The sequence below is a fragment of the Pectinophora gossypiella genome, chromosome 7, assembly GCF_024362695.1.
Source record: "Pectinophora gossypiella chromosome 7, ilPecGoss1.1, whole genome shotgun sequence".
Lineage (NCBI taxonomy): Eukaryota > Metazoa > Arthropoda > Insecta > Lepidoptera > Gelechiidae > Pectinophora > Pectinophora gossypiella.
Window position 1 is genome coordinate 4,211,653 of NC_065410.1, and position 25,309 is coordinate 4,236,961.

At 39.6% G+C, this 25,309-nt stretch overlaps 1 protein-coding gene across 2 annotated transcripts; it reads right to left on the bottom strand.

The window, feature by feature from the left end:
* Positions 1–73: 73 nt before the first annotated feature.
* LOC126368182 (carotenoid isomerooxygenase-like) lies at positions 74–15,057 on the bottom strand. 2 transcript variants are annotated; one of them, XM_050012075.1, is made up of 15 exons: positions 14,817–15,057; positions 14,134–14,221; positions 13,276–13,387; positions 12,011–12,122; positions 10,871–11,017; positions 9,235–9,345; positions 8,130–8,227; positions 7,326–7,406; positions 6,930–7,010; positions 5,448–5,572; positions 5,002–5,178; positions 3,518–3,674; positions 2,401–2,462; positions 2,219–2,317; positions 74–623 (listed from the first exon to the last, which is right to left on the bottom strand). In XM_050012075.1, the coding sequence occupies exons 3-15, from the start codon at positions 13,373–13,375 to the stop codon at positions 447–449; spliced, it is 1,527 nt and encodes a 508-aa protein (XP_049868032.1). In that variant the 5' UTR covers positions 13,376–13,387; positions 14,134–14,221; positions 14,817–15,057; the 3' UTR covers positions 74–446. The 2 variants fall into 2 exon arrangements, with proteins under 2 accessions (XP_049868032.1, XP_049868031.1); XM_050012074.1 differs by lacking the exon at positions 14,134–14,221.
* Between the last annotated feature and the right edge of the window lie 10,252 nt (positions 15,058–25,309).

Below are 25,309 nucleotides of genomic sequence, written 5' to 3' on the forward strand. Positions count from 1 at the left end.
TTCCCCAATTTTTCACGAAAAAAATATATGACAGCCGCCAAACTTGACACATTTTGATATTCACCCTAATACATGTTGGCTTTGGTTAAGGCATGCAGGCTGTATGGGCATAGTTCCCTTTGCCTTGCCCTTCGTGGAAAACCAAAACAACAAAAAAACTATGATTGACTATTATACTTTATTAATTAAAATGGCTGCAAGTTGTCTACTGATAATACGTCTTATGGGTTCTACCCACCCTACTGGGGATTTCGAGCGTTAATTAATGTACTTATGTGTATTATTACTCTTGCTATCAATAGGTCGAAAACCAATATTAACTATACTATCGATACTATTGCTTCTGACTATTGCGAGAACAATCGATACATCATAGTAGTAGATAGATTTGAATGATCTGTAGTAATTATCGACAGTTTGACTAAATCAGCGACAGTAATGTGTATCTAAGCCCGTTCAGGCAGGAACCAGCCGTGCAGACACTTGGGCGCGGGTGAAGGCGTGCGGAACTGCGCACGCGCCACTTCCTGCAAGCTTCTCGCATCGAGCACGAGCAGCGCCACTGCGCACGGACGCGAACTGTCCCACACTATTGCACTTAGTAAGACGCCGTCATCTTCATTCTGGAAAAGAATATTTAGGTACTGAAGTATACTTTTTGATTTATTTTATTTCTTGTTTTAAGTTAGACAAAGAGAGAGAAACGGAAGGAGAAACCATTGGTTTCGAATCGTCATTCTTTAATTAAGTATTCTTATTCTATCTCATGAGGAGCTCGGTGGCGCAGCGGTTAATGCGTTCGGTCTGCGATTGTTGAAGTTAAGCAACTTCGGCAAAGGCCGGTCATAGGATGGGTGACCACAAAAAAAATAGTTTTCATCTCGAGCTCCTCCGTGCTTCGGAAGGCACGTTAAGCCGTTGGTCCCGGCTGCATTAGCAGTCGTTAATAACCAACAATCCGCACTGGGCCCGCGTGATGGTTTAAGGCCCGATCTCCCTATCCATCCATAGGGAAGGCCGTGCCCCAGCAGTGGGGACGTTAATGGGCTGATGATGATGATTCTCTCTCATATGAATTGTGCGTTGGTAGAACGCTTGACTATCAATTTGAGGTCACAGGTTCGAATACCAGAAGCAGGCCTAAACCAATGATTTCGAATTCGTTTCCGAATTCATGTTTGGATTATAAATCATTATCACGTGCTCAGCGGTGAGGGAAAACATTGTGACTTAACATGTATTGGGGTGGTTTTCCCTTCGCGGGTTGGAAGGTCAGACAGGCAGTCGTTTCTGTAAAAAAACCAGACCTGTCAAATCTTCAGGTTAGGTAAGCGGACCCTTTGAAAAATGGAATAACGCTAGGAAGATGATGTTGGATTGTGCAATGAGATCAAGTGTGGTTAGACACTCTCTAAACATATTCCATTGATGTCATTCAAAAACTAATTTACTTTTAAAACAACGCGTGTACTAGACAGAATAATGGCCCTAGAAGAGACACACACGCATGCACGCATGCAGGCACGCACACAAACATACAAACACACACATCATTAGATCTATGGTACAATCTTCTTCTTATCGTATGGGTTGTGAGGTGGAATACCAGCCTCATCAACCCTGGTGTCAGGGTTACTATTGAGCCGCCAAAGGCCCCCGACATGGCTCAATATGGTACAATAAAACAAGGACTCAGTGTGTGTGAGAGAGAGAGAGAGCCGTTTGATGATAAGTGTTACCGTGTGTTACGATTAAATTGGTATCTCCAACATTCCAAGGACTTAAATTTTATTATTGAAAATAAGCGAATTACTGGCTAACGTAACTAATTACTATCACTTGACACACATATAAAAACATTATAAAACCGTCAAGTAAATACGGTTCAAAATTGGCTCGGAAAGTTAATTTAAAAACATTAATAGGGTAATTTATTTTTTACAAAATGGCAATGGAGGGTGAGATGACGTCAGCGCGGCTAACCTTGAAATGTGAGCTGTCAGTTTTGAGCATACCTGTAAGCTCTGTACGGTAACCGCGGCGCGAATTATATCGAGGCCTTCGACCAATAGGCGTTTGACTTACATCTACGTAGATAACATTCGTAACGTTTATTGGCCGAAGCGCTCTATATGATTCGCGTCGCGATCGGCGCGGTAGTCATACAGACCCGGCTGGTTTTAATATACCATGATTAGATCTTTAGTAATTACAATACCTTAGCGTCAGGTGCCGGAACAAAGATCGGTTCGCTGGGATAGCAACCAGCGACAGACCAAGTAGTTGTCTGTCCGGATATTGTATCCACTTTGATTATCTGAAAGTGTAATTATATATCTTTGTACTTAGAGAAGATATCAAGGATGTATATATTCAACATCTCTAATGAAAGCTACATACCGCGCCAGGATTCTCCGAATCTACATCAGAACTGATGGCATAGAAGTATCTGTACGGCCGACCTGAAATAAAAACAGAACATGACATAGCACCTCGCCTTTATTCTCGATAAGAAACTAAATATTAATGTGTGTATATTTTAATGTTGTAAATGTATATGTGTGTCGTAGGTTTTACCTAAATAAACTTTTTTTTTTAAGAGGTAAGTAGAGGTGATTAAATATATTACATTACATACATTACATTATATTACATTACATTTACTTACAGCGAATCAAGATAATGGTGCTGATTCCAGCACGCTCCATCTAATTTTATTTTAAGTTATACCTGTCATTTTCTCATCCGCCGAAATCCGCAGAAATTGATTAAACCCTTCCAAAATTTTACATTAGCCAATAACCCGAACAATAGAATAGAATAGAAATAGTTCATTATGAAAGGACGCCACACACAAAAAAAAATACAACAACATCAAATCGAATTTCCACTAAAACAATTACAAAAAAACAAGACGGATGTTAGTCGAAATGATCATAGGTGGTGGTGGACGTCCTTAGATAAAAGGGCCTCACTCAGCACAAGTCGCGGCGTGAACCACGACGCTGATATTATGTGGACCCTATTGGGTCCACGGGTTTTTTTGGGTTGGGAACACGGAATTAAGTTGACAGCACACGTCAAACGGATTGCATATGAGCGAGATGCCTATTTCATTTGCCAGGTTTATTCATTTTGATTTTAAAATTATCATTTGTCAATCATGCATCCCTTTCCTATTCGCCGGATAAGAAAATGATGATGAGTATAACTTAAAATAAAATTAAGAGATGTCTGCAAGAATCGGGGCCAATAGATATACAGAATCTAATTTTATTTTTTGCAAATATTGTAAGTAAAGGACAGCAATATTTTTAGGGTTGTCCAATTGAAATTAAAAATGTTTATCTAAGAAAGCAATGTTGCAATTTTAAATTTGCGCATATAAAACTAAGTGCGCAATGCAAACAAATGTCAAATAGTAATATTGCTTTCTTAGATGAATTGCTTCGATGTGGCCATTTTAACCCCCCAGATGGGAGTATGACTAAGGATCCAAGTAATCAAAACTACTAACCATTAAGCAGATCATAATGTATCCTGGGCGTCTCGCAGCCGAGGTGGGCCAGCAGTCTGGGCTGTAACCTGGTCAGGTTGGGCGCGCCCAGGGATACTTCCAGCCGCTTGGGCCGCCCGCGGAACCATTCTGCATAGTTCGCATTGCTCTGCATTGACTGTTGAAGAAATTATTCTCTGTTACGTCTATTTATGTATAAAATAGAGGGCAAACCAGCAGACAGAATAATTGTAAGCAATTACCGTCGCCCATAGACACCAGAGTGGTCATAAGTGCCTTGCCGGCCTTTCAGATGGGAGCAACGCTCTTTAAAATATATACCGAAAAGATCGGACATTATAATAAATTTAAAAATTATATTTAATAAAATTAAATTTATTATTGTGCATGCATTTATTGTAACTTATAGTTTGTACCCGCAATCTTTAAATTTTTAAATAATTCCTCGCATTACGGTTGTCTGGAAGAAATCACTTTAACATTTGCAATTTTGTAAATAAGTACTTACTTACTTTTATTTTGGTACAATAAAAGTATATTTGTTTAATAATATGGACTAAAGTTATGTGATATTAAATGATAAGAGTCTTCTACTAGGTACCAAATAAGATCAATATGGAAAATGATCGTTTAGGAGTTCCGTTTATTTTTGTTTTAAATGATTTCTCCTATAGATGCCGATTTTGGCCGGCTTTAATACCACTAATTTTCTTGTTTGTGTTCTATCTACTTTTGTCTCTTCTGTGCAATAAAGTGTTATAAACATTATTATTTTGCCCCATATATACACATACATTTCGAATGGTTACTTCCACCGCTTCTTTTTATTCCCGAATCATTAGGAGAATAAATTGGAAGAAACTCAACAACACAGTTTTAAACGAATTAACAGCTAATTTTTTATATTTTTTTGATTCATTACAAAATACTACTTAAGATGTTGTTACCATGATATCATCAGTGTTTTCGTGTAACACGTTTGCATAAAAAAAACATAATCACATCATTGATATTAAGTCTAATGTTTTTGCATGCTTACTGTGTGTGGTAGTTGCGGCTTCCGAATACATCCCGCTTAGGGACGGTACTGAAAAGTATCGGCGTCCGAAGAACGTAATATACGATCCCGACGACCCGATTACTCTAGCCATAGAGGCAGCCAATCAGCTCGCGACACCAAACACTTCAGGACCCCGATACCGACCCCGCCGGCGTGGTCGACGATTTCCCTCAATCAGCGCTTATCGCTATCGACCCAATAGAGTCGATTAATTCTTTCAAATATTTTTCCTCTCAGACGATGCCCTGGGCCGAGGTTCGCGCCCAACTGGGCACCCTCAGGCCTGTTGTCTTAAACGTTGTACCGGGTGAGAGCCTTCAGCGCTCCCCATTTGTCCGGCCAAGTAGTTAATGCCATCTGCGGCAAATCTTCAATAAGTCACGACAAAAAGAAAAACTGTGTGTGTTGGCAATAAACTCCTCACCTCAATAGCATGTATGTACATGGCATCCAAGACCTTAGCGTCCTTATAGGCACATAGGTCCACCACCAGCCTGCCGTCTTGCTCGAACGCGTTGATAATGTGCAGGTAGAACAGAGCTTCAGTACAGAACCGCTTCACCTCCTTGCCTTCACTCCTGCTTATCAGGACTATGTGCGTCTGAGGACCAATAAATACAATCTGTAATAATGGTAGATAGAATCTCGGGTCCATTTTGACAGCTGGACGAAAATTAAAACTTATAACTATAGCGTTAAGGAAACGTTGAATTTAATTTCTGATATACTGGGGATGGCCTTTGGGGGAAACCTATGCCCAGCAGTGGGCGTGGTACGGCTGATAATAATGATACTGGGGATGAAGAGCAGCTGAACTCTATGTTCAGTATTTTCCCGCAGAGATAGTCAACAAAAAAGTCTGACACGGACCTCGTGTTCGGAATACCAGCGCAGACTGCTGGCCAGAGGTGAGTTGGTAAGCTGGTTGCAGACCACGCCACACAGCGACACCGATAGTGGCTGCTCCACTATCACGAAGTAGTTCTCTGTTATACCTGAAAATATTACCTGTATAAGTGATCTACAAAGACATAGGTTAGCTAGCTATATTGGTTACGTAGATATTGAATATTATGTACAGGCAGCAAATTAAGTAAGTACGCATACAAGTATAAGTAACAACGGCCTCCGTGGTCCAGTGCTTTGAGCGTTGAGCTCACGATAAGGAGGTCCCGGGTTCAAATCCCGGTAGGGACATATCACAAAAATCACTTTGTGATCCCTAGTTTGGTTAGGACATTACAGGCTGACCACCTGATTGTCCGAAAGTAAGATGATCCGAGCTTCGGAAGGAAGCGTTGGTGTCGGCAAGTATTTACCGATATAAGTAAGTAGTCGTTACATGAGCCATGTCAGGGGCCTTTGGCGGCTCAATAATAACCCTGACACCAGAGTTGATGGGGTTGGCAATTCATTCTTCGACAAAAGAAGATTATTCACATAAGTTTATAGGTTTTAGTTTTCGTTGTCCTATGCCCACGGCAATGGTTTGCCGCCGCGCGCGTTTCGAATTAAGTATATCGAGGTCTTCGAAATAGATGCAGTGAATGCTATCTACGTGGATAAAACTTCGTACGGCTGGTCAAAGCTCTCTACATAATAGGCTTGTTTCCAACTAATCAAAGTCAGTTACTTTTTACTAAAAGTCAAGACACGAAATTACTACGGAATTTGTATAAAAAAGTACACTGACGTCATAGAAAAACGTGATAAAATATCGTACTTAATATTAAAATTCGTAAATAAGTTTAATAGAAAAAAGAAAACGTTTTTCGTTAGTTTTTAATCTGTCTTTATTTCATCATGACTAATTTAAGAGCCACGCTCTTGTCGGTGTAGCATTCTACATGGTACTTTTTAGGGAAAGAAAAATAGAGCAGTGGTTTTCCTCTCGCCTTCTGCCCCGCAGTACTCAGTCTGACGCTAGTGGGATGACGCCCAGAGTATATATTTATTACTGCTGCTCTCTGTCAGTTTCCAGGTTGCAGTCCCTGTGACTCGCCTCTTCCGTCTTGCATTACCGTACCGCTACCGCTCTTATCTCCGCCACTGCAACCGATGAGGTTCACCCGTATCCCCGGGCAAGGGTTCTACGTTATACCCCGTAGGTCTGGGTCCCTATCCGAACTCAGCCACCATCTTACTCCGTCCTAGCATGGTCCTACTGAAGTAAGAGGTGATTATTCCCGCGGCTAGGACGCGCCGAACAGGAATTGCCCCAGTCCTACTGTCTTTCTTTGCCCCAACGTACTACACGATCCAATTGGTACCCGTGCCGCGGGCGTAGGACGGCACACCATCAACATTTTTAGTGTTTATTAATATTTTAAAGAAAGGTAATGTTTCCCTTACCGAAAGTATGCATGTACGCAGGGTTAAGGGCCCAACGTGGCGTCATAGTCCCAACAATGCGCGCTCGATCAAACATATTGCCTGAAGAAATAAAGGAGCAATGTTCCAATCATGTGACAAAAGTGTAGAGAGGAAAAATTATCACAACAACACACCCTAGACACTTTATACAAAATACCTCGTTTTACACAGACACCACACATTGACGTTATTGTACACGCGTATCTGTGTGTGTGACGTCTTACGCCATACGATTCAAGGGGGGTGAGGTAAACATAGGTCAGACGCTGGTGGAGAGCGGAGAGTTGCCGTTCTATACGCAGCGTTCGTTATTCTATGACAAGACATAACATAGCATCACTAGTTTATCGCTAAAGGGGTAGCGTCTAAACTCACCTTTCTCAGTGTAAGGGAATTTGACCACCACATGCCGCAGACGTCCCTTTACCACCGACATTCCAACGTTGTAAACATCGCCTGTAAAACGAAAATACCAAGGTACTGTGATGTGTGTTACGAGTGGTGACTTAAGTATTTTTTTTTTTAATTTTCGCATTTTGTGTCTCGGAGAACCTGTATCCACACACACATACATCATTTTATTTATTTTAATTATTTGGGAAATTTACAGTGTTTTAATAGTATTACCAACTTCCACATACAATTATAAATGTAAACAGTTTTAGTAAAGAACGGAAGATGCACCGTATATGGATCATGCCTGTTCTTTCCCCGTATGACTATTAAGGTTCAAAACCAAAATTTAGTAGATAGGTATTTACGAATAGTAGTGACCTACGAAATAACAAGTTAGCTGAGGCAACCCTATATTTTTAAAAGGCCTCTTTAAACTGTGATAACTATAAACTGGGAGTTAAAAAGGCCACATCAGGGAGTTACGCACTCACTTTTATATGCGCAAATGTCAAATTGCAATATTTAATTGCTTGTTAGATGAATTGCTTCGGTGCGGCCATTTTAACCCCCCTGGTACTTCAGGCAGACAAAATAAATTTCTATTTGGTTTTCCAGTTCCAAAAATAGCTCTATCTCTTTCTTCTACTTATTGAAAGGACAAAAGGACAACACTATTAAAGGACAGCACTATTTTTAAAAAGAACAAACTGAATTAATATTAAGTTTTGTTGGCAGAATCAGTACTACCAATTTGTAAGTAAGAAAAAATTTCCAAAATCTTACCATTAGGCATAACATGAGGATGGGACGTGTGGTTCACCAGGGCGACGCAATCCATCATGTTCTTACGCTCCATGGTGTCTAGAGTCGTTGGATCTATCCTGGAAATTATTTATTTATTTCATATTGGGAAACAAACAGCGTAAATAACAATTTGTAAAATGCAAATAGTTTGTACATTAGCCAATGAAGTCTCACTTATAATTAATAAGTACATCACTGAGAAGCAAACAACAGTAATAAATTAATCTGAGTAATACAAAAAAGAAAGTTGATGTTACATCTGTTCTAACGATTTGATCTGTCCTCTATCTACAAAGGATGATAAGTCAGATCCACCAACAGATTCCAGACATACCTCATTCGAAGCGTCTTAGAGAGTTCATATTTTAGTTATATGGCGACTTCCTCCAAATACGCGGGATTTAGCCGGAATTTGGGATTTTAGATATGATTTTGGTTACCTCCTAGCACATCATTATTTCAAGTTTTCTACCAACACATTCCAGACATATCTCAATCGAAGCGTCTTAGCGAGTTGATATTTCTAAACTCCGTGGATTTTGAAGCTGAAACTAATTGGTAGTGTTTTTATAGAGTTACTAATGAAACTACTTACCTACACATATAAAGTATCTGTTGGAAGGGGGGGACGGGTCTCATACAATTACGGTCATTGTCCTTTATTCTGCTTAAGGTGAAATATGTCAATGCTAATGTATTTGTCATTATATTTGCTATATGTTCTAATTAAAAACGGTGCTTTAGGTAATTCGTTCTGCAAAAAGGAATAGCAAAAGTGTCAGCATTGCAGCGAAGTCTAACGCCGCGACATTTAAACAAAATTTAAAATGAGTTTATTGATATTTATAAACGCTATCGTAATTAAAGTAGATGTTTGTAGGTGTTTTTGGTCTATTACAGAAACGACATGTAACCAGGAGGTCTGAAGTGCAACCAGTTAATTTATTAAGTACTTACTTGGACTTATGCACCTTATTCTACCTAGTTAAGAGTCTTTTGTAAATATTTCCTTTTATTTTGGTGCAATAAAGTATATTTATATTGTATTGTTTAATATTCTTATTTATTATTTTATGAGTATTACCTGTGGATAACAGGTCCCTCTGTGAAGGCGTATATCTCGTCCCCAAAGGGATACACTGAGATCATGGCGTTGTCTGACATTGATTCGCCTGGCTTGAACAACGCTGCTACCCTGAAAATCAAAATAACAAGAAACATTATGTTTTTTAAATTCTGTCTTCTTCTCTTCTATCGTGTGGGTTGTGAGGTTAATTACCAACCCCATCAACCCTGGTGTCAGGGTTATTATTAAGCCGCCAAAGGCCCCTGACTTGGCTTATGTAACGACTACAGTTTACTTACATCAGTAAGTAGTAACCGGGACCAACGGCTTAACGTGCCTTCCGAAGCTCGGATCATCTTACTTTTTGGACTATCATATTATTATGATCAGCCTGTAATGTCCTAACCAAAATAGGGATTCGATCCCGGGACCTCCGGATCGTGAGCCCAAGGCTCAACCACCGGACCACGGAGGTCGTCAGGTTTAAAGTCGGTAGAAATATCCATTCAATTTAAGTATTTAATCAATGTTGAAAAGAAAGGCCAAGTCAAGAGTTCACTAAACCGGCGAGCATGCGTGAAGAGAGTGGAAGAAGCGAAAGAGAGTCAGGATCGCAGTACCCATGTGGAATTCCGTGGTCTCTGCCTATCCCAAAGGAAAATAGGCGTGGTCTTATGTATGTCTGTATGTGTAGCTTATATGTAGCACAGGCATTTCCTTACGTGACCGGAAGAGAAATACTTGGGTTCGATGTAACACCAAGGTTAGGGATGTGGTAAAAGTAATTGCCGAACGCAAGTGGAGATGGGCGGGATACATTGCTCTAATGAGCAAAGAAAGATGGACCCGCAGATTGTTGGAGTGGTGCCCACGAGCATTCACAAGACCGAGAGGAAGACCACCAATGAGATGGAAGGACGACATCGTGCGGCACGCAGGATATGGCTGGATGTCGATAGCCCAAGATCGTCGGAAGTGGAAAAACATGGAAGAGGCCTACGTCCAAAATTGGATATGAATTTAGGCTGAGATAGATAGATAGATACATATATAAAAACGAAAGGTCATTGACTAACTGACTAACTCTTAATGAAACCTCACCAACTACACACTAGGGTTCCTTTCAGGAGCACCTATGCTCGATTTGACAGGATTTTGTGAAATTCAACCCCTAAAGGGGTAAAAAGGGGTGATACAGTTTGTATGGAACTTCTGTAGTTTTAATAGTAGGGTTTCACGCGACCGAAGTCGCGGTTAACAGCTAGTCTTCTATACAAGCCACACTTTATCATCTTCCTAGTATTATCCCGTTTTTCACAGGGTCCGCTTAACTAACCTAAAGATTTGACAGGTCCGGTTTTTACAGAAGCGTTCCAACCCGCGTAGGGAAAATCAGACCAATACAGGTTAGATCACATGCCTCCGAAAATGCTTTTCTGAGGAATGTGGGTTTCCTCACGATGTTTTCCTTCGCCGCTGAGCACGTGATAATCATTTATGATCCAAACCTGAATTCGATAACAAATTCGACAACCATTGGTTTAGGCCTGTGCTGGATTCGAACCTGCGACCTCAAAGTGAGAGGCAAGCGTTCTTTCAACTGGTCTACCACGGCTTCCAAACCACACAACACACAACAACAAGACACACTTACCTGTCAAAAATAGTATGGCACGGATCGGGCACAGATTTAGTTCCGAACTCTGTGACCACAATTCTGTCTGCTGCATGATTCCTCTTGAAGGTGCTGGAGCGCAGGAACCGGCACTGATACGTCACGCGCCCGTCATGGATCGCAAACCTAGTGGAACAGCATTATATTCCATTATCCGAAACCAAAATACTTACGCTTCCTTCTCTATATATTTTAGAAAGTTCGTATATACCAAGATTTTTTCAAACTTCGCGAAGATCGTAGGTGACATCGTAACGAATACTGAGAGGGATGATTCAACTCATTATGCTGAGTTAATATCAAGTGGAATTTTCCATCGCAAAAGTATAGAATTGAAAATAATTTAAAAAAAAATATGAATTTTGCGACGGAAAATTCCACTTCATATTAACTCGGAATCATGGTCTGAATCACCCCCCTCAGTATTCGTTATGATTTCACTAACACCTCTATGTGATGTCTATAAAAAATAATAAACTGCCTAACATATTAAAAGAAGAAAAAAGTGACACCTACCTACCAACCTACCTAGTAACATAATTATTATACATCAATGGATTCAGATGCTCTGTTCATCATTTACCGGTTAGGTCCCAAGGTTTACCAAGTCATAATTGGCTAGTTTCCTAGGTCAAAGATAAATTATGAAATTGTGATTACTAAATAAAGACAGATCTAAAGGTGACAAAAAGTTTTCTTTTTTCTATTTAGTTCAAATTTCAAAAAAGAAAAACGTAGTAATATGTCCGACATTTTGTCACGTTTTTCTATGACGTCACAGGTTGCTTTTTCATACAAATTCCATAGTAATTTCGTGTTTTGACGTTTAGTGAAAAGTAACTGATTTGACTTCTTATCGTGTGGGTTATGAGGTAGAATACTAACTTCATCGACTACCCTACTACTAGTTACCTAATAACCCTGACACCAGGGTTTATGAGGTTGGTAATTCACCTTACAACCCACACGACAGAAGAAGATGTTACCTAGTTAGTTAGTTAGTTGACTAGTTGGAAATTACCCTATTATTATAACTACTACATACATACTTACAGAGTTTCTCCGGTAACATATTTCTGTTACACTAATGAACATGATTTGTCAATTAAGTATAATCACCTGTGCAAGAGTGCGGAGCTGTCAAAGAGGTGATCAAACCTCATGGTTCCCACTTTGAGGGAGCCGGGGCCGTTGCGAAGCAGCGTGCCTCGTAACCACGGAGGCATGGTGCCTGGAAACCAATATGGCCATTTTACTTATACAGGGTGTTAGTGACATCGTAACGAAAACTTTGAAGGATGATTCAGACCGTAATTCTGAGTTGAATAAAGTATGGAACTGAAAATAATTTAAAAAAACACTTAAAGTTTCATGAATTTTCCGACAGGAAATTCTACTTGATATCAACTCAGAATCATGGTCTGAATCATCCCCCTCAGTATTCGTTACGGTGTCACTAACACCTATGTCTACTTGTATGGCTACTAGTATGTACTTGTAAGGGGTGTAAGTGACATCGTAACGAATACTGAGCGGGATGATTTAGCTCATTATTCTGAGTTAATATCAAGTGGAAATTCCGTCACAAAATTATAGAATTGAAAATAATTTAAATAACTTAAAAAAAACACGATTTTTGCGACGGAAAATTCCACTTGATATCAACTCAGAATCATGGTCTGAATCATCCCCCTTAGTATTCGTTACGATGTCACTAACACCCTGTATAAACAGCTGATATACCGTCTTACGTCTCCTTCTGAGGCCAGAATTTAGTTAACAAAGAAGCACATGCTATTAAAAGTTCCATATCATTGCCTTAAAGTGAAAACCCGGGTTCTTTCAAGGCCAGAGTGAACAGGCACTTTCTGGGCGAGCTCGCTTCATCTTAGGCCTCGTCAATGTCTTCAGGCAAGTCTGGGACCAAGAGCAAACCCATCAAAGGTAAAAAGAAAACCAAGTAAGTGCCCTTTTGAATTCACATTCTGATGTGATTCTGTAAGTTCGTGTAAGTTGTTTTTACTATGTGTTTTGATTGTAAGTTATGTATTATTTGTTTTATATTTGTTATTGTGGTGTCCCTTTATAATAAACGTTTATTTCTTTCTTTCTTTGATTCTCTCCACAACGTAGATTTTTTTTTTCAATTACATATTAATTTCAATTTGGTTAAGAATTGAGATTACATTTTTTTATCTGGGTTGGAACTACTTTGTCTATTGCGAAGTTTTGTTAAAAAAATCATATTCAAATGTGACTTTTCATGTGTTGCATGTCGTCTGAATTCAAGAACATTTAAATTGGACGTGTTGTAATAGTCAGGTCAAAAAAAATAAGTAAGTACCTACAATCGGCGGCCTTACTAGATGCTATCCCAAACTTACCCGAGATCTCTCCCTCCAGAGGCCTGGCCACCTCCTCCTCACAAGACCGCAGCCACACAGAAGGGTCGCAATTAGGATAGCACTTCTCACTAGCAGCCATCTTGATTACAAACTGTAAAATATAATTTAATTATGATATTTTTACCTATAAATGTAGGTACAATAATTATTTATGCCGCAGATGGCATTAACTACTTGGCCGGACTAATGGGGAGCTCTGAGGGCTGTCAACCAGTACAAAATTTAAGACAACAGGCCCGAGGGTTGTTGGCCCTCAACCTCGCCTCAGGAAGTCTTCTGAGAAGAATATTTGAAGTAGTTTTGCGTCTTCCTTTTTGATGAGAACAGCGAATGATTGGAACTGCGTGACGTCGTCTGTTTTTCCAACTCGTTATAACAGTTTATAAACTGGGAGTCTTCAAGGCTAAAGCAAAGTGGCATTTGCTAGGTAAGCGTTGTACCAGGTGAGAGCCTTCAGCGCTCCCCATTTGTCCGGCCAAGTAGTTAATGCCATCTGCGGCAAATCTACAATAAGTCACGTCAAAAAAAAAGCTAGGTAAGCGTAATCCACCCTAGACAAAGGTGAGATTGTGGCCAAACGCGAGCCTATATTATTTAAAAAAACTTAGAAGCAAAGAGAAAAATCTCGGTGGCAAAAAGAAAGTTAGGATATAATAATATGTAGGTACCAAAGCAATTTCCATAACACAATATATTGTACCTATTGATAATTTAGACTTAGACCACAACAGGGTAGACACATAGTAGAGTAAAGAAGACTGTAGTCTTCTTAGAAAAATGCAGATTATAACAATAAAAACATAATTATTTGCGGTGGAGATAAATAAACCTACTTACTTGAAAAATTAATACTTAATGACAAGTTCAGCAGAAGAGTGTTTCATTATCATTTAAGTATTCATCTTCATTTGAATTAATGTAGTGCCTACAACAACCAATCAGTATTTCTCAATATGGGCGAAATATTTTAAGGACTAAAAGTACTTAACATAAACAGCCTATATATACGTCCCACTACTGGGCACAGGCCTCCTCTCAATCAACCGGATGGTATGGAGCATACTCCACCACGCTGCTCCACTGCGGCCAACGGCTCCAGGACCAACGGCTTAACGTGCCCTCCGAAGCACGGAATCAATTTATTTTTTCAAGACAATCAGGTGATTCAAGCCTGTAATGTCCTTACCAAACAAAGGACAATGTCCCCATCGGGAATCGAACCCGGACCTCCAGATCGTGAGCCTAACGCTCTAACTAATAGACCACGGAGGCTGTTAAAAGTAAAGTAAAAAAAGTAAAAAATATTTATTTACTTACCAAATAAAAGTAAAATTAACAAAGGTTAATTAATAGCGAGCTCTGCACTAGGATTTCCCTTGTACTTATCACAGTAACCTTACGATAATACAAGATTAAGAATACAATATTAATACAATAGTACCTAGGTACATTTACTCTTTTTATCTAACCTAACTAGCCACTCTTCTCTATTTACGTACATTATACATTAAGTAACTTACCTTAAAAAATAAAGCACTAGATCTAGATTATCACAAAGAAATGATTCTTCCGTTACCAAAAGTCTTCAACTTTTAAAACACTGGATTACAATACTTTAAAAATATGTTTTTATGATTATAGAGGAAACTTTTAAGTAAGCACTTTTCGCACGAATATTTTTATATCACGATAAGTAAAAGGAAAGTAGGAATAAATTGGTAAACGAATATTTGCTGCTCGCGACAAGTTGTCGTCTCGACGCGTAGCGAGGGAATGGTCAGGCACTGGACATTGGCACTCGTCTAAGGGATGTTTCTCTACCCCGCACGACCTTGAAGCCACATACATTGATTACCACCAGTAATGTTCTGTTCTTTGGGAATAAGCCGGATAAGTTATGTTCTTCTTCTGGTGTCAGGATTACTACTGAGCCGCCAAAGGCCCCTGACATGGCTCATGTAACGACTACTTACTTACAGTAAGTAGTAACCGGGACCAACGGCTTAACGTGCCTTCCGAAGCACGGACCATCCTACTTTTGGACAATCTGGTGAACAGCCAGTAATGTCCTAACCAAACTAGGTTACAAGGTAATTTTTTGTGATATGAACCACCGGGAATCGAATCCGGGCCTCCGGATCGTGAGCCCAACGCTCAACCACTAGACCACGGAGGCCGTTTTTCGAGCGTCTCCGTAGTCGGGTTTTAGGTTGTAAACTTTTTAATTTTGGGGTCTTATTTATTAAGACAACGTGCTTCCATTATGTGTTTTATTTTGGTGCAATAAAGTAGTCCCAATAAAGAGCCCAACGCTCAACCACTGGACCACGGAGGTCGTTATGTTAATAGAGTTTTTTCACCTACCCGTTAAGCAGATAGAAACAGAGTACAAGAAAGAACAATTTAAAAAAAAAGCAGCCAGTGTTCTACTAAAGAGTTTTCACAACAGGAACATTCCCTCTTTGGGACATTCCCAGGAACGGCACATCATTAATTACCACAACTCCTAGAAATAATCAGTCAATGACAAAGACCACAAATATGGCAACTTTTTACCAATGATCAGTAAACGAGTCATTAGAGTAAATCTAATCAGTAATCAATCACTTAGGAACGTAATTATAATAATCATGTATGCCTAGGTAGTAAGTAGTAAAGTAAAGAATGTTTATTATTCATAAAAAATACTTACAGAAAATATTGGTACAATAAAAACCCCACAAAACCAATTCCTCGGTTTGTCTGTTGGTAGTGGAGTTCGCTTAATGTTATTATGTTTTAAAATACTTTATTTCCGGCTATACAGGTTGTGAGAAGCTGCACAAATTTTAGGCGGATGATATTATGTAAAAAATACGATTCAAAGTGTAACTATGTTACCTACTGAATAATTATATTTTTATTTATTTATTTTTGAAATTGAATTCGAACCTGCGACCTCACAGTGACTGTCAAGCGATTCCACACATTACGAACACCTTTCGGTAAAAAATAATATTGGCATTCGGGCAATAACAGCCTCCGTGGAGCAGTCCTCTAATGCTTAGAGCGTTAGACTCACGATCTGGAGGTCCGGGTTCGATTCCCGATGGGGACATTGTCGAAATCACATTGTGAGACTGTCCTCTGTTTGGTAAGGTCTTTTCAGGCTTGAATCACCTGATTGTCCGAAACAGTAAGATGATTTCAATCAATCAATCAATCAATAATACTTTATTGCGCAACAACATATATAAAGGACATAAACATACGAATAAAACATAAGCACAAGATTTCGAAGATAAGATAAGATTTCGTGCTTCGTTAAGCCATTGGTCCCGGCTATTGGCCGTAAAAACACCTCCAACAACCCGCATTGGAGCAGCCTGGTGGTGGATGCACCATACCCCCTACGGTTGATTGAGAGGAGGCCTGTGCCCAGCAGTGAGACGTATAAGCTTTTGTTATGGCATCTCGGGATCACAGAAGACAATTGAAAAGCTCCTAACGAGTATTACCGCTCTAAGAGATGAAATAGGTAGTCAAGAAAGTACTACAAAGTATAATAAATGTCACATAGGTGATTACGTGATGTTCGTGAACTACACGTGAGTTAAGAGCTCGAACGAACCTGATCCTGACATTGATGCGACGGATTATATGACGGATCACCATGGGACAAGTTACAAGAGAATATCTGATATAGGTTCCGAATTTTCTTTGGAATTTCCCGAAGAGTACTCCGAATGAAGGAATGCCTGAATCATACTAATCATCATCATCATTATCAGCCGTACGACGCCCACTACTGGGCCTCACCCAAGGATCTCCACGACAATCGGTCTTGCGCTGCGCGCATCCAGCGGCTTCCCGCGACCTTCACCAGATCGTCGGTCCACCTTGTAGCGGGCCTACCCACTGAGCGTCGTCCGACACGTGGTCGCCATTCGAAAACCTTTCCGCCCCAGCGGCCATCGGTTCTCCTCGCATCACATCACTAATTTAAAAGCCACGCTCTTGTCGGTATAGCATTCTCCATTCTTGTCTATCAAAGGCCACTTCCTTCACTTCCTTATAAGACGCGACGTTCACCTTCTCTTTGATCTGTTCCATGTAAGCTCTTCTTGTCTTCCCTTTCCTCTCTTCTTACTTACTGTCAGCTGGGGTAAGTGGACTGTATGAGTTGCTTGTAGGTTTGGAGCTGTTTTCACTACAAAGTAAGCCTTGGTACTTGGAAGAACACTTTTATTTGCGGTAAGATGCGATGCCATACAGAGCGTACAGACCACGAATGCTAACAGGTAGTGACATCAACAAATAAATCTAAGTTTTTATATTTTTTAAATATAAGTACTGTGTTGGTGCTGCCAACTTAGCCATAGAGGCAGCCGATCAGCTCGCGACACCAAACACTTCAGGACCCCGATACCGACCCCGCCGGCGTGGTCGACGATTTCCCTCAATCAGCGCTTATCGCTATCGACTTATTGTCGATTAATTCTTTCAAATATTTCTCCTCTCAGACGACGCCCTGAGCTGAGGTACGCGCCCAACTGGGCACCCTCAGGCTTTTTGTCTTAAGCGTTGTACCGGGTGAGAGCCTTCAGCGCTCCCCATTTGTCCGGCCAAGTAGTTAATGCCATCTGCGGCAAATTAACAATAAGTCAAAAAAAAACAAAATAAACGCGCTCTACTTATTCCCTACTTGACCGAAGGGTATACTTTCATCTACTTTTACGCATAAAGCAACACGGACCTTTTAGACATGTTAAGTAACAAAACATATTTTGCTAATAAGCTTAGCGATGTTCCCAAATTCCGCTCGTCGCTCATAGCATAGATGAGGGCTAACCAGGTGACGTCACGGATTATCCCCAAGGGTTGGGCTGACCTTCCACGAAGGCCACGGTACAAGTTCACCACTCTAACAACCCCTCGGGGACTCGATACCACTCATATCGTTACGATATTGCGTCAGTTACTTCTATGATTGAATTACTTATAATACTTACTTATAGCAAATTATTTTCCTTCTGTTCAACACCAGTTGAAATGTAAGTATCAGTTACACGTTTAGAATAAAGTTATTCTATTTATAGGTTCCGAAATAACACCCTCCGTGGTCCAGTGGTTGAGCGTTGGACGTCCCGGGTTCGAACCCAAGTGGTGCCATATCACAAAAATCACTTTTTGAGCCCTAGTTTGGTTAGGACATTGCAGGCTGATCACCCAATTATCCGAAAGTGAGATGATCCGTGCCACGTAAAGCATATAAGCCATGTCAGGGGCCTCTGGCGGTTCAATACTAACCATGACATCAGGGTTGACGAGGTTGATCATTCACCTTACAACCTTCACAATAGAAGAAGAACGTGTCGATCGATACTTAGTTTTTCAACATGGAGAAATAAATTATAAGAGTTTGCCTATGAATATAGGTTCAGCGCGAAATAAGAGCAGAACTTGAAGCGTATTTCTATTCTAGTCATTCACTGTTCATTTGAACTAAACGATGAAATCAGTGTTACCAGCCGTAAAAATACTCCAATGTCACATTTTTCTCAGGGTAAAGAGACACTGGTAAGGTTTCCTAGATTCGCAAATAGCTAGAGGTAAACATGGCGAAACGGTGCTAAACATTGCACACTGTAACTCCGACGAAGCCATACGATAAGTACCCCGCGTTGTTGCTACCCTCACGAGCAACGCGGGTAGAGCTAAGATAATAAAATCACGGAATAAAATTAAAAAAGTGACAAGTGATCCTTTTTTTTCTTTTTAAGGTACGGAACCCGAAAAAATGAGACCCTTAGAAAACGCTCAGCTGGATGTGAATCTTTTCTCGTTATTCGTTAAGGGAGATCATCATTTACAGGCACCTTCTGGGTGAGCTCGCTCCATCTTAGGCCTCGTCAATGCCTTCGGGCAAGTCTGGGGCCAAGAGCAAACCCATCAAAAGTAAAAAAAATCATCATTTCTCTATCGTTATCCCGTTTATCCCGGTTAACGTCGTGACTTATAAGGAAGTCAAATGATTGACCTTTGATAGACAAGAATCTTTAGAGACTCCTACGACAACGAGCGTGGCTCTTAAATGAATGATGATGAAGATTCCGTTTATCACAGGGTCCGCTCACCTAACCTGAAGATTAGACAGGTCCAGTTTTTTTACAGAAGTGACCATTATTCATTAAGGAGATACGAACAGCTTTTAAAGGATTACACAACGTGTAAAGTGGAGTGTTTTTACACAGATTATATACATAAACATAACCATAACATAAGTTTATAACTCCTACACTTCACCGAGGTTTCTGGTACACCAACGTGATGTGCAGGACATGCTTCGCCACGAATAGAAAGGTACACGCTTAAACACATTGCGAGGCGTGTGCCACATGGTGTGCGAGGCACATGCCTCGCAATGTTCGTATCCGACTTTAAACACATAACTCGCCTACGTAAAAAGACAAATATAAACACGCGCAGGTCAGACCAACTTACACTGGATAATTCTATAAACTTGTTCATTGCCCAGTGTAAGTTGATAGCGCCCCGTGCGCGGACACGCGGGTTGGAAACTTACACTGGACATTAAAACTTGTTTATACGATTATCCAGTGTAAGTTGGTCTGCGTGCGCGAGTTTTAGCGAAAAGGAATTTCCCTCTTTCCCTTTCAATTCAAATGTACAAGTACTTATAGTGTACATTAGCGAGAAGCCGTAGCAGGGTGGAATCACGTGAAAGGCTACTCGAGTCTCGTGGACAAAGAATGCGTGCCACAGCGTTAGTAGACACGTGATCGACAAACGTGGCCGTTTGACTTGCCCAATGCAGAGTAGATGGGGTTAAGCCAAGTTTCTAAATGGTACGTTCAATGGCCCCGATTCCTGCAGACACCGCCTAATTTTATTTAAAGTTATATCCGTCATTTTCATATCCGTCGAAAAGGAAAGGGACGGATGATTCACAGCTCTTAATTTTAGGAAGAATGAGTGAATGAATGAATAACCCGGGCGAATCAAAAGGTACGTCCCTGGTATGCAATCCGTTTGACGTGCTGTCTACTTAACTGTGTCGGGTTATTGACGGATGTAAAATTTTTAGACGGTTGGTTTAGATTTGTGCTTAAAATTGACGTGTGTTCCATAAATTTTATGCTTGTCGATTACCCGTCCCTTCCTATTCGGCGGATAAGAAAATGACAGATATAACTTAAAATAAAATTAGATGGTATTTACAGCAATTAGCACCATTATCCCCTTAAAATTAAGACTTAAAAATGAAATGAAATTTTATGATAGGTAACTTAAAAAAATATTTAATATGATGCTCTTAAAATTTACGATAAGGGATGAGTAGATTTATTTTTTTGACGTGACTTACTGTAGTCTTCCCGCAGACAAATGGGGGGCTCTCACCAGTACAAAATTTAAAACAACAGGCCTGAGGGTGCCCAGTTGGGCGCGAACCTCGGCTGAGGGCGTCGTATGAGAGGAAAAATATTTGAAAGCATTAATCGACCCTAGTGGGTCGATAGCGATAAGCGCTGATTGAGAGAAATCGTCGACCACGCCGGCGGGGTCGGTATCGGGGTCCTATGAGTATGAGGCGATAAGTTAGGTATAACGACATACCTATATTTTCATCTGACTAGCATTATCCCGTTTTTCACAGGGTTCGCTTACCTAACGACATACCAATGATAGGGAGTTTAGATGATGTTCGTTGTTCGTTGAGCGGAGCAGACGTGTTGCTAGATTTTTGCTCGAATCAATAATTACCGAGTAAGTGAACTTAAACCCTAATTACAGCAAGCCGACGACTCAAATACAAACAAAGTTGTGCCAATAACTTATTACATCTTGTTATTGCATTCCGGAACAATACTGCACTAATATCCACCAGACGGCGCCACACGCTTCTACGCTGGAAAGAGAGAGTTGCATTTTTCCTTTCGACCAACACGGAGAACAAAAGGTGAGTTGCGTGAGCCATACGGACTGATAGTGCACACAAACGCATCTACACTAACTCCCGCCACCTTGACTTTGCGAAGCTTATATACAGGATGAATGTTGTGCGATCTCCTAAGGAAACAAATGTTGCTAACTCCGAACCAGATTTATCCAAAATTGACGTCGAAATTGATGAAGCTAAAATCACTTTACGTAAAAGACGATATGCCGATCTGGAACCGCAATGCGAATGTGGGAGCGAAGTGAGGGAAATGCGGACTCAGTTAAATAATATATCCCTGATGCTAGAAAAACTTATTGCGTCTCAGACTGAGAGCACCAACTCGATCCAAAAAAATATATCTGATATTAAAGACCAGATCGATGGCATACAGGCGTCTACTTCTATGATATCCGCTGAACAGAGTCTCATGAAAACGCAGATCAGCCAAATACATGACAAGATGTCTGATAACGAACAAAAAATTGCTTCTCTCGAATCTGACGTCAACACTTTAAAAACAACTCAACCCACTACTGCAATCGAGGGAGATGAAAAAATTATTCGAGAACTTGAGGAGCGTCAAAACAGAGGCAAGAACATAATCATAGTAGGTATTCCAGAGTCATCATCTACTAACAAAGATGAACGTAATGCCAATGACAAAACTTCGATCATATCTGTCGTCAAAACCATTGCCCAGGATTGTCCAGAACCAATTAAATTTCACCGCATCGGTAAATATAATCAAGGAAAATCACGACCACTGAAAGTTTATTATAGTTGCCAAGAAACTGCTAAACTACTTTTGCGTAACAAAACCAAAGCAGCTAACGATATAAAGATATACTCAGACCAAACCCCAATGCAAATGAACATGCTGAAGGAATTAAGCGAAGAACTCTCTCGCCGTGTACAAAATGGCGAAACCAATCTGGCAATTAAGTATCAGAAAGGAGTACCCAAAATTGTTAAGAACATCCCAAAAAACTAGTTTCACCCTCTTTTTCATCGGCTGATACTAAAACATTCCCAGATAATACAGTTGTTACCTATCAAGTTACTCATAATCATCAGACGCTGCCTTCTGTATCACGACTAAATTTTTTCTACGTCAACATGCAAAGCGCTCAAAAGAAGGGTAAATTTGATGCACTAAAATGTGAACTTAGGTCAATACCAACACAAATACACGTCATACTACTTGCCGAAACTTGGATTAAAAGTGAAGAACAAGCCTTATCCCAGCAGCTACCAAACTATACTCACTACTATAGCTACAGAAATGATAAACGAGGAGGTGGTGTTTCAGCTTTTGTGCATAACGATCTAAACCACAATTTAACCGAAGCCACTTACATAGATAACAGCAATTACCTCTGGATTCACTTGGAAAAATACGATTTGGAAATATGCGTGATGTACTATCCCGGTGGTAGCAACCACAACCAATTTCTGGAGACCTTCTGCGAACAACTACAACCGCGAAAGAGGGTCATAGTATTTGGCGACACTAATACAGATCTTCTGAAAGCTAACCGCGAAACACGGCTGTACAAAGAAACACTCAATGAAAACGGATACAAGATACTTAACAAAGTGGGTAAACATTTCTGCACAAGGAAAACCTCCAAAACGGAAACAATCATTGACCATGTCAGCACAAATCTTAAAGGAAACCACTTCCATATGGCTATAATAGATTCAAAAATTTCGGATCACCGACAAATTTTTCTGCAACTAAAAAAGTTTAAACCGCCTCCAAAAAAGCGAGTAACTTATGAAGCGGTCGACTATACAAAGCTCCATGCAACAGTTGAACAATCTCTACAGAGCGAAGACTCAGATTTCGACTTTGGAAGTACAGAAGCATTAATTAAATTTCACGTAAATAAAAGCAAACTGATCAAGACGAAAATCATGAACCCTCCCCAAAAAGATTGGATAAACAAAGAAATATTACAGTCAATCCAGCAGAGAAATGGTCTTTGGGCACTTTATCAAGAAGATCCAGCTAATAAGATGAACCAAGAAAATTACGAGGCTATTAAATACAAAACGGAAAAATTAATCAAGGAAACAAAGGACACATACTACTACAAAGAATTTAAAAAGCATTCTAAAAATCCGAAGAAAACATGGAACTTACTAAACACTTTTTCCAATAATAATAATAATGTAAAAGGTTGCGCTCCTCCAAAGCTAATAGTTGACCAAAATATTATAACCAACCCCAATGATGTCTGTGAATATTTCAATAAATATTTTTGTGCTATCGGAAAAACACTGGCGAATAAAATACCACTCATATTTCATAGTAACTCTTTAGACACAACGGCCGTCAATCCTATAAATGACAATATTTCCACATTTAGACCATGCACTGTAGACGAAATAATTAAAATTATAAATAATTTAGACCCGAATACAAGTACAGGGCTAGATGGAATAAGCAGCAAAAGTATGAAATGCATTGGGAAACTAGTTGCTCCTAGATTGGCAATGTGCTTTAATGACCTCATGAACCAAGGTGTCTTTCCTGATACTTTGAAAATGGCAAAAGTTACACCTATATTTAAATCAGGTTCCAAAACAGATCCCAATAATTATCGGCCCATTTCTGTTCTGCCTGTAGTATCCAAGATTTTCGAGAAAATTTTATACAATCGGCTATTGGAGTACCTCGATTCTAATAATTTTCTGTTTGAGAAACAGTACGGGTTTAGAGCCAAGTCTAACACACTTTCAGCTACTGTAGACCTAATTACAAAAATTAAACTAACTATCGACAAAAGGCAGATTGTATTGGGTATATTTATCGATTTGAAAAAAGCTTTCGATACGGTTAGCCACGAAATTTTATTAAAAAAGCTAGAAAACATAGGTATCTCCGGAAGCGTATTCAAAATTTTTCGCTCCTATCTATCAAATAGAATTCAAATTGTTAAGCTTAATGAGTATCATAGCGGACCCCAAGGAATTGATTGTGGAATACCACAAGGTTCAATACTTGGACCGTTACTTTTTCTCATTTACGTGAACGCTATCAAAGATATTGGGCTACAAGGTGAGATTACTCTGTACGCGGACGATACTTGCTTATTTTATTACGGATCTTCAATTACTGACCTTATTTCCCAAGCACAAATAGACCTGAATGTCCTAAATGAATGGTTCCAATATAATCTTTTGACAATTAACATTTCAAAAACTTCATATGTAATATTTCACGCTAAAAACAAAGTCATTCCGCCTCATGATCATCTAACTATCAACGGCGAAGTACTAAGCGAAAAAACCCATGAAAAATACCTCGGTCTTAAACTAGATAAATACTTAAATTGGAATATACATACACAACACGTAACATCAAAACTTTCATCCCTTCTGGGCATTCTCCGAAATATTGTTCGCTGCTTACCTCGACAAGTTCGCCTTAACATTTACAATTCATTGGTAAAATCACATTTACTTTATCTTATCGAGGTATGGGGTAATGCACCAAAAACGAATTTAAGATATTTACAAATAGCACAAAATAAAATAATTAAGATGTTATTTCACTTTCCGTACCGAGCATCAACAAAAAAAGTATACGAAAAAACAAATATTATGAACATTACACAATTATATACTTATACAACCTGCGTACTAGTACGGAAAATTATGAGCAAATCAATACATACAGAGATAACATTTACAAAACAGGAACAAATATTTAAATATGGTCATCGACGAAAAAGTCATCTTATATTACCTAAAATAAGAACCAACTACGGCAGGAAAACTGTACGTTTTGAGGGAGCTCATCTTTATAATAAGTTGCCATCCTACATAAAAAATACTACATCGCTAAATATCTTCAAATCCCAGCTGCGTAAACATATCATGTGTACCATAGAATAATCTTGTAAAACTTTAAGTATGTAACTAAATGAACAACCTGTATCTGTGAACGCCAATCCCTTCCTTTAACTAGTTTTTCGATGAGCGATAGGTAGTCATACTTCACTCACACTTGTAAACAACGTATCAAAGCGATGTATTTCTTGTTTTTGGTAAATTTTATATGCA

Bases quoted from the DNA above. Each gene is read 5' to 3' on its own strand.
- LOC126368182 (XM_050012074.1), bottom strand. From the start codon at position 13,375: ATGGCTGCTAGTGAGAAGTGCTATCCTAATTGCGACCCTTCTGTGTGG. The intron at 7,407-8,129 runs GTAAGATTTTGG...TTCGTTTTACAG, and splicing joins TCCTCATGTTATGCCTAATG to GCGATGTTTACAACGTTGGA. The intron at 624-2,218 runs GTATTGTAATTA...ATTCTTTTCCAG, and splicing joins TTCCGGCACCTGACGCTAAG to AATGAAGATGACGGCGTCTT.